Genomic DNA, 15,682 nt, shown 5'->3' on the forward strand with positions numbered 1-15,682 from the left:
TTCGATTTTGCTATTTATACCCATAAAGCGGTCAGTCTCGGAAATCAGTGAAATATGGCGAGATTGTTTGATAGATGATGATAACATTGAGCTAATAAAGTCGCCGCAGTCATCGCCTTGCCCCACGTTAAAAACATCAGAGCGGTATAATTAACTCGTCATCAAATCATTATTAGTATCTATTGTTATGATCATTAGCGATGATTACAGATCAATATTGTTTGTTTGTATCATTGATCGATAGTTCAGTTAGATCTAATCGTATCAAAGATCAATATATTATGAATATTTTTATACAAAAATGAAACTGTAATTCTTGTCTGATCAAAGCTCGTAAAGAAAATATTTTTATTGCATAACTTAAATACAGCTGTCAATACCAATTTTAATCTTTTTATTTGAATTATTTAACAGTCCGTACCAGATCAACACAATCGGCTCACTATTATCTGCGGGATCATGCTTTTAGTCTGCGTTAGTGGAATATCCAGGTTTAGCGTCTTGTCAAAAGTGTCACTATTCTGTCCAGACCATTTAGTACAAGTAATGTTCTGGTACCTTTTCTTTTCAATTTATATTACTTATTGTTTAAAACTTAATGAATTTGGTAAAACCATGTTGAAAAAAAATCTATGAAAATGCACTATACAGATAAACAGTACTGATAAAACAAAACATTTTCACTAGTTGCCCGTTTTTTTAGTAGCTGCTTGCAAACAAAACATGCGCAATAAAAGTAATAAATAGAAATACTATCACAACTTTAAATGCAAGGTTTATTTAAGGTAACACTGTGTGGTTTGTGCTTGGTTTGACAATCACTTATTTTCAACGCCATTTTCTTTTCAAATCGACAACGGCATGTAGTCTACAATTTTTTCGTGTCCGATTTTTAAGGATACAAAATGCCATGGCCTGTTTGCAGAACGTATTTAAAGCGTTTCTTAGAAAAGTGGTCTTCTACCCGGAATAATGGGCTATCCAGTTTACAAAGCTCAATTATATAGAAGACTGGTTTAGAAGGGGTGGGGGTGCTGTTTGGATTGATTCCACTGTACATTTGTAGATATATATATATAGTTTCTGAGATGATTGTGGAAATAAAAGTGTATGTACTCGTAACTCCCGGTTTATTTTACAATTTATATGTACATCAATTTGATTGATAGTCAAAGTTAAAATATTATTTGACATAGACATATATACATACTAGTATCCAAAACGCATCTCTTGGCGATTTGCATAACTGAAGTGAATCAAATAGCAAGACTAAGTATAACAAACATGGCAAAAATAATGGTTCGATTCCTGGCGTGACTTCACATTTCCTCTATATGGCTAATGCAACGATTCTACACGTGGAAGGTCCATGGTTCTAAGGCTTATAACAATTGGAATGGATTTCCAAGGCTTCGGGTTAGATTTCTGGTCTGACTTTACATTTTTATCAGTCGATTTCCAAGGTAAAAGTCCTGTATATGGTTATTGCTACTGTTTAACATCGGAAGGTGTACGGGTCAAATCCGACATAAGCTTAAACTTTCCATACGGAAACACTGACTTTGTTCGGATGTGACTTCTGAAATTGACCCCTCGCCTATGTGTGCAGTAAGTTTCGAGTTCCTGTCCCGCTGCATACATCGTTTGTTCTGTGCCATCATCATATTCAGCATCATTATCATCAACACCATCATCATCAACAACACCATCATAATTAACAACACCACGAACATCATTATCATCATCATCGACAACAACAGCATTTAGTGAAATGATAAATCAGCGCAACATAATGAAATCCTCGTCAAGTCACTATTGGCATCCAATGTTATGATAATTAGCCATTTAGTTCAATTTAGTTCAATCACTGTTCGATAGTTCAATTATATCTGATTAGAGTACGTATCTGCACCCCATGAAAAATCAAAGTAAATATGTGTATACTTAAAAGATATAAAGAAAATATTTTATAAAAAAAGTACTATTTAAAACTCTTCTGGCAGTACAAAAAATTATCTTATTGCTCGTGACTGAAATCTCCGTCAGAATTATCATTCTAGAATAAAACTGCTGTTCTTGTCACTTTTCGGGGTGTTTTAACAGGCTAGAAAACGTATGCTTACAGAGAGGTTCTTGCGCTCACATGCTGTTAAATCACCTTTTATATATGCTTGTTCCGTTGCAAAACGTAAACGTATACATACGGCCCCAAAACGGATGATTCAAAATGAAATGACGTCAACGTGCAAAAAACCCCCAAAAACTCAAGCCATTCCCTTGCATTTGATGGAAATTTAATGACGCTGAGGAACAATTTAATCGTTTATTCATTTTTTTTTGCTAGAATAGCGTTGGCGCTGTTCATTTCTTGTCATAGCATCTTTAAAATCCCTCAGAATACGTCGGTTACCTCGCCCTACCGGGCTCGGGCACCAAACAATCCCTCGGGATTCTGCAGATGTTATAACACAAAAAAACATGTGTTATCCGAAAGTTCTTATATTGTACTGGTTTCTTGCATTAAATTGTAGATTTCTTGGAGTAATGTTGTAGTGTGCATGTGTGAAATTTAATCATCGATACCCCATATTCTTACTGCGTAACAATATTTCTATTATCATAATGAAAAAAAAGAGAGCAACTTTCAGGTTCTTGTTTATTTGTCAAAAGCATAATAATCATTAACAACATGAATGTAAAACTTAATTTGTAACATAAAAAATATAAATATAATAGGTTCAGCCCTCAATAGCACGAGAAACCAGGGATAGATAAAAGACAGAAAGTACAGCAAGAAATATCACAGGAAAGAGAAAAAGTCTTCATAATTCATATAACAGGTCTATCACAGTCTTAAATGACATTAGAGTCTTTGAAACTTTCGCTGTATATCCGTCATTAACTGTCAGATGCCATTTTTAGAAATGACATTCAACAGCAAAGTTTTCTTTCAGTATTAGATCTGTACAAGCATTAACGACAGAGTCCATCGTCATTTTGTTCATCTTTCTTTCTATATGTAAGTCCAATGTTCATTTATCCAATCAAAATCGTAGTCTCATTCCGGTGCCTTTAATTACACTTTGACGAGATCTGTCGCCTGCTGACCATGACTTTGATTTTACACGGAAGTGACGTAATTCGTCTTTGTGTTCCTTGTGAAGCATTGGTTTGTACGTCTGCGGAAAACATTGTTCCTGAAATCAAGGAGACAATAAATAAGTTTACACTGAAGAAAAAAAACACAGAAAATTTGAATACCCTTTTAACATTTTTAAAAACAACACGAATGCATGTATTTTATATCCAGAAATAAAATTACACTTTCTTTAAACATAAGTTTCACGTCAAAATTTTGTAATTTTCATGAAATAAAATCCAGATTAAATGTATATACTTTAAATATATTTTATTCTAATATGCTTTTCTCTGTTAAAATATTCTTACGCTCGAATGACATCACGTTAACGTGCGGTGACGTCAATGTTTTTTGTTGCGACCAAGAAAGAGCGCTAATGTATTCTATCTTCTGTTTTAGATGAAAGGCATATTAGAATCGAAATGATTTGTAGCAAAAGAGTGTTTTAACACTAATTCATGCACTCGGGGGCGGTAATACGTGGTACAAATAAATTATTACGCTCGACGTATAACCACTCATCGCGCATGAACATTAGTGTTAAGAAACTCTTTTGCTATTAATTATTTCTTAAACGATATCATATATAAAACAGTACTTACTTTGCACTTGTAGAAGAACGCTTTATATCCTCCTTCTAGGAGATAGATCTCGGGGAAGTTGAGGCGGGGGTAGTTATCTTTGTTCATTTCCCGATCCAAAGATCTAAGGAAGCGATACCTACAAATAATTTAGAACTCATTAAGAGATGGAAACAAGTAGTATATAAAACAGGTATTTTTATTGGCGTTTCCATAGAATATTTCATAATTTCACAGTTGTTAATTAAAAAAATGATTTGTTTAACTAATTCTACAGCTTTACTAGTATAGCCTACTGTGTAGTTTTAACAAGATACTTACTAACTTAAAGGTCAAGAGAATTAAATTAGCCAGTTAAAGTTCAATGATAACCTATTTAACCATTTACAAAGTTTATAGGAAGAGTCTATGTTTTTTTTTAAAGAAAACTTACATTTTCGGTCCTCTTTCAGACGAGAATTCACAATGGAAGATAAGCACGTGATTTGTCGTTGATGACGTCACAGTTTCTTGAAGGAATTTCTGGACTGCATCCTTGGTGTAAAGGTTGATGGCTCCCTGTTATAAAAATGAAAAAGTATGTTAGATCTATTAATAAAACAAAAAAGAAGCAAATTATTTGAAAGAAAATGGTGCTATTTTTATAATAAGACCAATTTAGGAGACAAAGGCAGAGTAAGTAGGTATTTAGGCCTACTTACATACTTTTATTTTCTTATCTAGATCTATTTGTTTTTCTTAGTTAGTCTATTATGTACAAAAAAGACTGGTAAACAAAAGAGTTAAAATTACCTTAATATGTCCGCCTTCATATTCGTACGGATATCTGCAATCTATTATGGTCGCTCTGTCTACACGGTTGTCATAGACCCCGTTCAAGACATCAGACATGGTTTCCGGTGAGATGGCGCTTAGATCGCTGTGCTTTCCTGGGATTGTGGGTAGACTGTTGGCACGTGATCCATCTGCGGCGAGGTCAGATCCCGTCGTCAGTTTTTCAACAGCTTGAATGACGCTGGAGAGTGGACTTAAAGATGCCGTAACGGAGTTCGAATTTGGTTCCGGGTTAGTGGTGCAGTGCTGAAATCGTCTCTTCTTCCTTGAAGGTGTCATGTCGAGAGCATCCGAAGGTCGCTGCACTGATTTCTTTCCATCATTTCCGACTTCAATCGCCTCGTTTTGAAAAATATTGAAATCATATGATTTCAAGGGCGCCGGTTTCTTAGATTCACAGGTTGTAGGCTGTCCAAAATTAACCTCATTCTGAAATACAAAAAGGTATTGATATACGGGTAAATTAGAGTGAAATAAAGGAACACTAATAAATAAGGTATCTACGGTATTTATAATGGCTGAATAACTTTAAGTTCAATATTCTAGATACATTTAAGCTGAATCCACGATTTTCCGATATCTAGTGCATGGCTGTTTTATTGATAAAGAAACAAGTACTAAAAAGATAAATTCTATTTAAATTAAATTTAGAATAAAACATGACAATGACATGATGAACTCCTTACCTAGATTTTCTTGTCATTGGTAAATCAGTAAAATCCGAAGGCACAGGAGGCATTTTAATATTTTTTTATCGATGAAAGCTATTGAATCAGTGATGGAAATAGAATGATGTGAACCTGCAGATTTTTACTATTTATACCTATACAGAAATCAAACTTCAAACATTTTTAAAAACAGCTCAGCTAGCAAACCAGTGAAATATGACGAGATTGTTTGATAGATGATGATAACATTGAGCTAATAAAGTCGCCGCAGTCATCACCTTGACTTGCGTTAAAAACATCAGAGCGGCATAATTAACTCTTCATCAACTCATTATTAGTATCTATTGTTATGATCATTAGCGATGATTACAGATCAATATTGTTTGTTTGTATCATGGATCGATAGTTCAGTGACAAACAAATAGTCGGCATTTTTTATGAAAATATCTGATCTTTCGTTTAAAAAGATAGCTAAAATATTTATATGATGTAATCGGAAAAAAACATATACCTCAGATATAAAGATGAATATACTTTTAAATTATCAGTTTTACATATAAGTATTGTTGGGAAATTAGGGTATTTTTATTGCAGATATGCATATTCATTATTACTTTGTCTTATCTTTTAGTGCATGTGATATTCATTCGCGTTTCAAAGTACAATATAAAACTTTAATCAACAAGGTTGATGTTTGTAATGCCTGATGGTATCTGTACACAGATGGGCTTTTCAGATTGGTTTAAACATTATTTTATTAATCACAATTCATTTACAACATGTATATATATCATAAAAGCATACAGGATTGAGTAAGAAGCTGAAAGCTTATTTGAAACACTCTCCTTGAGAGTTTGACTTTTAAGATTGTATTTATACATTTTAATGCTACAGATAGTGATATCATTGGGGAGTTTTCATTAAGATCAACCTTATGGTTCTCTATAAGACACGTCCACATCGTATTATTTCTCCGACCCCCCCCCCCCCCCCCCCCCCCCCCCCACCTCCCACCAACCAAACACACACAAACATAAACCCCACATACTCACAAGCAATTTGATGCCGGAAAAGAAAGACTGTTCAAATTTCGTAAGACAACTTCTTTGAGTAGGTTTGTTCGTCATTTACATGGAACAAGTCCGTATACAAAAGGCAACATATCCGCATGTTGTTTTTTTTACACATTAGGCACAAGATAGTCGGTTTAATGCCGCTATTCAAAGAAATGAAAGTTCCTATAACTCTTGGAACTAGTACAAGAACCAACCGGACATCCCCGTCAAATGGTGATCGAAAAGATATGGGCAGTATTAACTAAGATCTTCAAGCAGACCATTTTCTGCAGTCGGGCTTTTGCTTAGAGCTGATTTTAAATATAACGGACCTAGGACTTAGTTTGGCAGAGGCGAAAGAAAAATAATAGAACAGAACAGAACTGAACAGATATTTTATTTGACTTACACCATAGGTATATCATGAAAACATAGTTACAAATACAATTACGTGTTTATATCATTAACTTTAACTGCTATTTTTTCAAGTTAAGACAGTTTTAATGCTCTTGTGTAGGTATATTGGAATCTAGTACCAAAATAATTAATCATTCAGAGTTTCAAGCTTGTAATGATATGTTTAGGACATACATTTATATCTTTACATTAATTTATCCCGAGCACTCAAAGTAATATATCGTACGCTCGAGATAAAATGTCGTGCGTTTAAAAATAAAATATCGCGCGCCTGAACATAGATGTCGCGCGCTCAAAACAAGTTGTAATATATTAGAACAAGAGCGCCGCCAAGCGGGGCAATATACGCCCGAAGGGTTACATCACAGGATGGGAGCAAAATTTAAAGAACATGACTGTTGAAGCCCAAATGAAAGGAACAACAAAAAGAAGAAATTCCAAAAAAAAATTCTAAGTCCAGAAAAAATTCTTACCAGATAAAGTTATGTCAAAATACATCTAAAAATTGGATGTACCATCCATGTTGTACCACAGAAAAGTGGTCTCGGTTTTTCCCTACAGCCAATAATAAAAAAGTTTCAAAATAAGCTATATATAGTAACAAAAAGGCAAGTAATTAAAAAAAATATTGTAAGAGAACAAAAAGGGATCTGCCAAAAAAAAAAACAACAAGAGCACTGCAATGCATAGCAATATATACAAAGCAAAGTCATATATGACCTTTGACCTCCTAAGTGTGACCTTGACCTTGAAGTGAGTCATCCAAAACCATGCCATGAATATCCTACCACTTTAGATTTCATACAGTTTGCCGGGTTTTAGTGATGAATATAGCCAGTCTATCCCTCTGATCCATGACACTCCGAGCAAAGCATGGTTGCAAATTCATTCCGTGCAAAGCATGGTTGTAAATTATCTAAATACATGTACACTGCTGACTAGCGTACAAATTAAACCAACAACAAATCGAGTCTGCAATATTTACTATTTCTTTTGTCCTCGTTGCTTCTGAGGAATCTATTTTTCAGATTTTGTTAGGGCCTAATATATTATGTTGTTATTAAAAACGTTCGCGGTAGTAATTTCTGCGCATCTTTTTCACGCATGTACTGTATTAGATAATTTTAGGATTTTATTTAATGATAACATCCTTACATCATTTAAATATGTTTCAGCAAATAACTTTTTATTTACACTACAGTATGTTCTTTGATTTTAATGCCGACCGTAACTTTGTAAATTCTTGTCCGTGCTGTAATTCTGTCATCCATGAGGATAGTTTGGCATAAATATATTAATCTTAATGAGACGACGTTTCATGTGTAACACCCAGACCCCTTTCTACAAGGTCAAGGTCACACTTAAAAGTCAAACAGTCTCTTTTGTGTCCGGATCGTAACTTTGCCATTCATCAAGAGGTTTTAAAAGTACTTAGCATAAATGTTTATCAAAATGAGAACCCTAGCTCCAAGGTCAAGGTGTTAACAGTGTTATTTTTGTGTCCGGTCCATATTTCTGCTAACCATGGAGGGATTTTGAAATATCTTGGCATAAATGGTAACTATAATCAGACAATGTGTCACGCGCAAGACCCAGATCCCTTGCTCCAAAGTTAGTGTCATATTTAGAAGTCATATCATAATAGATCTTTACGTGTCCGATATATAACTCTGTTATCTATGAGGGGGTTTTGAAACAACTTGGCATAAATGTTTACCATAAGGAGGCAATGTGTTACGCGCAAGACCCAGACCCCTAGCTCCAAGATCAAGTTTACACTTAGAAGTCGAGTGAAAGGTTAAGATCCGATTCGTAACTCTGTCATTAATCATGTTACAATCTAAATATTCTAAGATTTTGTACCAATTGCAAATTAGCTCAGTGGTAAAGCATACAGTCCATGTTAAACAAATATTTTACCGTGTGTGTTCGAAACTCACCATCGACATTATTTTTTTCTCGTAAACATTTATATTCCTCCATGAACTATGTGACAACACTATCATAAGCCGATATGGCAGGTCAGAAAAGTTTACCATTATATCAAAGATGATATTGACTAAATGCATGCATTTAAGCCATGCAAATAATAAACATACTGTTGTTTTATATAAAGGCATACATACAAATACAAACCATCGAAGAATGAAACAAAAATATGGGAATGAAAAAAAGAAAACGAAAAGAAAACACACACACACACACACACACACACACACACACAAAGACAAAACATGAAACAAACTCACGTAGATTCAACCCCACAAAATGATTACGCGCAAGACCCAGACCCCTAGTTCCAAGACCAAGTTTACACTTAGAAGTCAAGTGAAAGGTTAAAAGGGTCTGTTTCATATCCGGTTCGTAACTCTGTCATTAATCAAGAAATTTCGAAATTAATTAGCAGAAATATTACCCGATAACGAGAAAACGTCTCGTGCATAACAACCAGACCACTAGCTCCACGATCGATGTCACATTTAGAGGTTAACGGTTTTTCATGGTGTGTTTCTTGTCAGTTCCATACCTATTCCGTCGATGAAGACATTTTAAAATTACATGGCATAAACGTTGACGTGTCAGACGCAAGTCCAAAATCTCTAGTTTCAAAGTCAAAGTCAAACTTAGATTAAAAAGCTAACATTTATGTTTCTTGTCCAGTCAATAACTCTGCCATCATCAAACATTATTTGTCACAATTTTCCCTATGATGAGTTAGTGTGTCATGTTCAAGACCCAGGCCCTAGCTCTTAGGTCAAGGTTACCTTCGGAGAAATTTTTTCTCTTGTCGAAAAATTAGTCATACCTTAACTATTCTGGCATATTTTGCGCATCAAACTGTAGCATTCTTGGACAAACCTCGGGGGCGTTTGTCACTAATAGTGCCATCTCTTGTTTGAGCTTCAATTCTAACTTTGAGAGTTATATATATTTGTACTTATCCCTTTAAAATGTCAAGGTCAGTAGTGGCTATTGTCAAGTTACCTTAAAGACACACCACTAACTAACTGTAACCATTTGTATTTCCATAATGCTGTCTGACTAAAGTACATCTCCTATTACGCTATACTTAGGATCTGAAAACGTGCTATTGATAGCCTCGTTCTGACGACCATTCCGTTAGCCAGACAGAAGGCTTACTTACAACATTTTGTAAGAATAAAAAATCTATATTTAGACTGGGTTTTTGATAGTTACATTTTTTATGACGTAAAGTGTCAGCCGGTTAGCTCTGTCGGTAAAGCGTTAGCTCTGTCGGTAGAGCACTTGCTCTGTAAGCGACTGGTCTCGGATTCGAGTCCCTGACAGCCTACACATTTTTCTTAATCATTGACATTCAAACAAATCGTCTCATTGGTTAAAATAAACAAAAATAGAATTGCGTAAAATAAAAATAGCAATTCTGGAAATCAAAATGTACAGAACACGATTAAGAATGGGTCATTCTCGGATCTTCGTTTAGAAGATCAATTACTTCAGTCAGATTGTTCCATAATTGTAATTATACATTTTTGTATGGAGAAATGAGAAATAACAAGTGTCTAATTACAGTTTGACAGTAACAGATATAAGGCTAAGACAATGTATTACTAAATATATTATTCAATTAATGTAGTAGTATGCGCGGTACTTCATGTATTAAGGTGAGTTTAGATCACACTTTGTTTCTATGTACAGTGTAAGATAGTTATTATTCTATTTTTTTTATAAAACTATACTGAGAAGAGAATGACTGAGTAAGTTTGCAGATGAAGTTATGAAAACCAGACTGAGCTTGTCCACCTGTCATCTTGTAGAATAGTTGTATGATACCAGTATTACCAGAATTATTTGCACAAAGTTCATGTGGGAGGAAAAGGTAGACCACTAGGTATTGGTGGGTCTTTAACTCTTCTAACTTGTTAAATACCGATGGATAAAAATAAATGCTATAGCCTATAATTAACGGTCAATGCGAATACGTTAATGTTACACACCGATAGCCACACGAAAACTACATGCAGATATAGACTTGCCACAGTTCTCTACTGCGAAAATCTAAAGTGGTAATTTTGACCGGGAATTCACGGCATGTTGCGCTCTGCACGTTGCCTCAGTGTGGTAAACATTTGTGCCACGTTGCTTTGAAATCTTTCAAGCAGTTCAAGAGTTACAGAGCGGACACAGCAAAGTCATATATGACCTTAAACTCCTAAGTGTGACCTTGACCTTGAAGTTAGTCATCCGAAACAAGCGCTCTGCACGTCGCCTCAGTGTGGTAAATATTTGTGCCAAGTTTCTTTGAAATCTTTCAAGTAGTTTAAGAGTTACAGAGCGGACACGAAACACACTCATATAACATTTGACCCCTAAGTGTGACCTTGACCTTGAAATGAGACATCCAGAACATGCGCTCTGCACATCGTCTCAGTGTGGTGAACATTTGTGCCAATTTTCTTTGAAATCCTTCAAGCAGTTCAACAGTTACAGAGCGGACACGAAACACACTCATATGACCTTTGACCCCTAAGTGTGACCTTGACCTTGAAATGAGACATCCAAAACATGCGCTCTGCACGTCGTCTTGGTGTGGTGAACATTTGTGTTAAGTTTCTTTGAAATCCTTTAAGGAGTTCAAGAGTTACAGAGCGGACAGAAATTGCTAACTGACGGACGGACGGACGGACACCGGGACCATAACATAATACGTCCCTTCGGGCGTATAAAAACAACCTATATTTCAGTGGCCGAAACCGCTCATCATCTTTCGAAATATATTTCATGTAAAATGCTTAGTGGGTTATCCCCATTAAACATGAATTTCTAAAAATAGAACTGAAGTTTCACACAGTGATTGTTACTTTCAAACATTAGATATGTTGCATCAAATATTTGTTACTTATTCCTTAACCTGAACCGTTATTGACTCTTGGGCCATTGGATATGGTGTGATATTCACCGGAAAAGGGCAATATTGACGATATTCACCGGAAGAGTGCAATATTGACCGAGGCGATCAGTATTGTCCTTTTCTGGGGAATATCACATCATATCCAATGGCTCAAGAGTCAATAATTGTATAATGTTATATGCTCGAGATAAGATATCGTAGGCTCGAGATGAGATGTCGTGCGTTCAAGATAATAAGTCGGGCGCTTGAGATAATGTTTTCTTAAAACAAAACGTTTTAATGAACAGGATCTAGATCGATCGCATGACTGATATAGATACACGTGTTGAAGCAGTCATGTGTTTTCACAAATCAAATAGTGTGAACAGTGTAAGCAAAAGAAGTTCCATAAAGAATAATGTGCTGCACATTGTTTAGACATTAGATATAGAGAAAATAAGTCTCGGTATGGGCGACCATGCTTTGAAACATATCAACATACAATTAACAGGTTTGGTAGAGTGACACACACATGCCGAATGTGTGTAACTTCTTTTAACATCGAACCAGCAATTTTAAATTAAGTTATTCTGTAGAATGTCTCTTTAATGCCTTTGTCCCAAAAGTGTCGTCTCCATCATGGGAGAGCTTATTTTTCCTCTTTACTTTATTTGTTCACTTTATAAACTCTTTTAGATGAAATTTGTTACTGATGTAATATTGATGTATATAAAAGCATAATCGCCATGAACATGGCTCATTTTCTTTATATACCTTGGCAATGTGTAACTGGAACATTTGACTGTTAACACTTTTTGATTAATACAGAAATATGTCCGTTAGTGGGATTTGTTTCATATCTAGATCTACTGTAAACTTAGAAACTCAGGACGTCATAATCTTCTGAGAAAATGGGACTGCAAAGACAGAGTATCGATTGTTTAATATGCATGGTACCGTGCTGCGCGTTTGCGCGAATTAAATGGACTGGTAAATTTTCCAATTAGGTACCATAGATATCCACCTAGTACTAGGGTATAACAGGTACATTGATGGTGTTTTATTTCCGACCTGGTGACAGTGGATATACTACCAAGATTATAATTGCAATGTTTTTGATAATGACTGCCAGTTCTTCCACTATGTATACACAGTTGACGCTGTACTTGAAACACAAGCTCAAAAGACGATAGAGCAAACTCGTACCTCTCATATATGAGCCGCGCCATACCAACATAGTGGCTTTGCGACCAGCATGGATCCAGACCAGCCTGCGCATCCGTCGCCGGCTTCAAAAATGTGGTCCGACCATAGGACGTCGAAGGCATCCCGCGAGTACCGAAGGCAGGAGAGGGGGGGGGGGGGCAAAAGAGGGGGATTTCCCCCTCTTGTAGCGGGGTGGGTATGGGGGTCTCCCCCGAGAAAATTTTAAGATTTGGGATGCCCGTAAGTGCGTTTTCCTTGCATCTTGAAAGCATTTTTCATTAAGATTTTCAGTCATTTTTATAACAGTTTTCAAGGATAACCATCCGACATTTGCCCAATGAATAGGGTTTACGACCATCCGTCGAAAGATAAATGAAAGAATAAGACAATTAGTCGAATGGACAAACTAAATAATGGAAGAATTGTCGACAAATGGTCGAAACATATTTTAACATACAACACTTCGCCGAATAATTGTTTGTGATATTTTCGACGTTGTGTCGCAATGCATCCTGATCTTTGGCCTATTTGATTACCTAAAACACGATTCAAGAATATGTTACGCGCGATTTGACCAATTAACTAGGTGAGCGAAAATCAGAATTACTCTTCGAGCTATATTGTACAGTTATAATACATGCTGATGTATTTCACTTCTGAGTGTCAGCCAATACAAAAGAAAACAACTATTTCGACCCCTCTGTGAGTCTCATCAGGCGGTGGCATTAATATTACGTTAAGCAAAAAGTTAAGCATACGGTTTCAGAATTTAGAGTAGATAGAAACGAAGTTTATATTATTTTATAGTTGAGATGTACGTCGGCATTTTATTTGATTTAAAGCAGTTATTTAAGATTATTCAAAATGATTAGAAGAAATTAGCTTTGGGTTAGTTTTGTTTTATTATACCATGAAAAACACAATTCTTTCCATTTTTTTTAAACATACGACTATTTTTTTTCCATCAAGCAATCGCTCTTTGTAAATGTTCTTCAAAAAAACAGACTGAAATGAATCAATTAAATGAAACGTTTACAATGCATTTCATCTCATCGTTTTTGTACATCGAAACTGGTAAGTGGAACTAGTCTGTAGACGCCACTTATGACTGAACGTGAAGTAATGTTTATAACCTGTTAAAGGACAAATATCAAATTGTCATACTAATAATAATGATAATAATAATAATAATAGTAATAAAATTTTTATTTAATGAAGGTAACATACAAAGTGTACATAACATGAAAATGAAACGTAAACTTATTTTCAGTATTGATTTCAGTAAAATACACATGTATACAAACATTTACGATAAATTTCACAAAATCATATTTAAAAAAAAATGTATCAATGATCAATTTATTAAATACGAGTAAAAGCTTCCCATTTATCCACCCGACAGACACTCACATAATTATAAGACTATTAAATAGAATAAACAAACAACAGCAAAACAAAATAATAATAAGAAAATAACTGACATCACTATATGTAAAAACTGTAGTAATATAATTATCTTAAGCACTGGACTGTAACATGAACAAATGTCATTTGATATTATTTTTGAATGTTTGTAATGTACTTGATTCCATAATTTCAGCAGGTATTTTATTCCAAATATTAACGCTGAATTACGAGAACGAATCTTAGAGATAATTTGTACGAGGTGTTATACGCAAAACAAGATCTTTGTGAGCTGTTGATCGTAGATTATGCAATTTATTATTTGAGACACTTGGTATTTCAGTCATATAGATTCGGTACCATGTTATGCATAGATTTGTACACCATCACAGCTGTGTCTGTTACTAAATTTAAGCCTTTTTAGATCATTATAAAGTTCTAATGTAGGTGACCTTACCGGTCTGTTAGGTATAATCTTGGCCGCTCTTTTTTGTATTACTTGCACTTTATTTATATAACATTTTGTATCTTTTCCCCTAATAGTACAACAATAATCGAGAATGGGAAATATATGCATTATAGCACATCAATTTTGCTTCTTCGATAAGATAATATATGATATTTTTCAGAAGTGCAATTTTTGCATTCAGTTCTTTACATACATTGTCTATCTGAGCATGCTAATTTAGTGTATTATCTAGATAAATACCTAACATTTTTTGCACTGTAACATTTTCTAGCTCCGTGTCATTTACTTTTAATTTTAGGGCATTACATTTCTTTACTTTCATAGAAGAACCGATTATCATACATTTCGTTTTCTTTGTGTGTAAGGACATGTTGTTTAAAATACACCATTCATTGACGTAGTCGAGGTTTTGTTGTAAAGTGTTTTTGATATCCGGAGTTATGCAGTGTAGAGTCATCAGCATATAAGTCTATATTAAGGTCATGATTTATCATTGATATGTCATTGATATATATTAAAACAGTAAAGTTCCATCCAGCTGGCTTACGGAAGGTCAGTGGTTCTACCCAGGTGCCCGCTCGTAATGAAATAATGCACGGAGAGGCACATGGGGTCTTCCTCCACCATTAAAGCTGGAATGTCGCAATATGACCTATCATGTGTTGGTGCGACGTTAAATTCAATAAAAGAAGTAAAGGTCCTAGAATAGAACCTTGAGGAACGCCCGATTTGGCGGTAAGTATGTCTGATTGTAAGTTAAACACCTGGACTTACTGTTTCCTATTTGATAGATAAGACTTGAAAAGACTTAGTGTATTTCCAGAAAAATGGTATAATTTCAACTTGTAAAGTAATATTTCATGGTCGACAAGATTAAACAAGAAAAATTGTTCCAATTATTTTTCCACTACCAATATCTTTAATCCAAGCATCAGTTAATCTAATTAATGCTGTATTGCAAGAATGACTTTCCTGAATCCAGACTGTTTGTCGTGTATGATACTTGTATTTTGAAAAAATAATTGAAGATGTGAGGCTA

The 15,682-nt window shown here is 34.9% G+C and overlaps 1 protein-coding gene across 2 annotated transcripts; it reads right to left on the reverse strand.

Annotated features, from left to right (window-relative positions):
• Positions 1–2,793: 2,793 nt before the first annotated feature.
• LOC128551686 (M-phase inducer phosphatase 1-like) lies at positions 2,794–5,710 on the reverse strand. 2 transcript variants are annotated; one of them, XM_053532594.1, is made up of 4 exons: positions 4,513–5,710; positions 4,154–4,278; positions 3,742–3,844; positions 2,794–3,197 (listed from the first exon to the last, which is right to left on the reverse strand). In XM_053532594.1, exons 1-4 carry the CDS (start codon positions 4,831–4,833, stop codon positions 3,045–3,047), a joined length of 702 nt encoding a protein of 233 aa, XP_053388569.1. In that variant the 5' UTR covers positions 4,834–5,710; the 3' UTR covers positions 2,794–3,044. The 2 variants fall into 2 exon arrangements, with proteins under 2 accessions (XP_053388569.1, XP_053388568.1); XM_053532593.1 differs by having other exon boundaries at positions 2,798–3,197; positions 3,742–3,859.
• Between the last annotated feature and the right edge of the window lie 9,972 nt (positions 5,711–15,682).

Source organism: Mercenaria mercenaria, unplaced genomic scaffold (genome assembly GCF_021730395.1).
Source record: "Mercenaria mercenaria strain notata unplaced genomic scaffold, MADL_Memer_1 contig_1556, whole genome shotgun sequence".
Classification (NCBI taxonomy): Eukaryota; Metazoa; Mollusca; class Bivalvia; order Venerida; family Veneridae; genus Mercenaria; species Mercenaria mercenaria.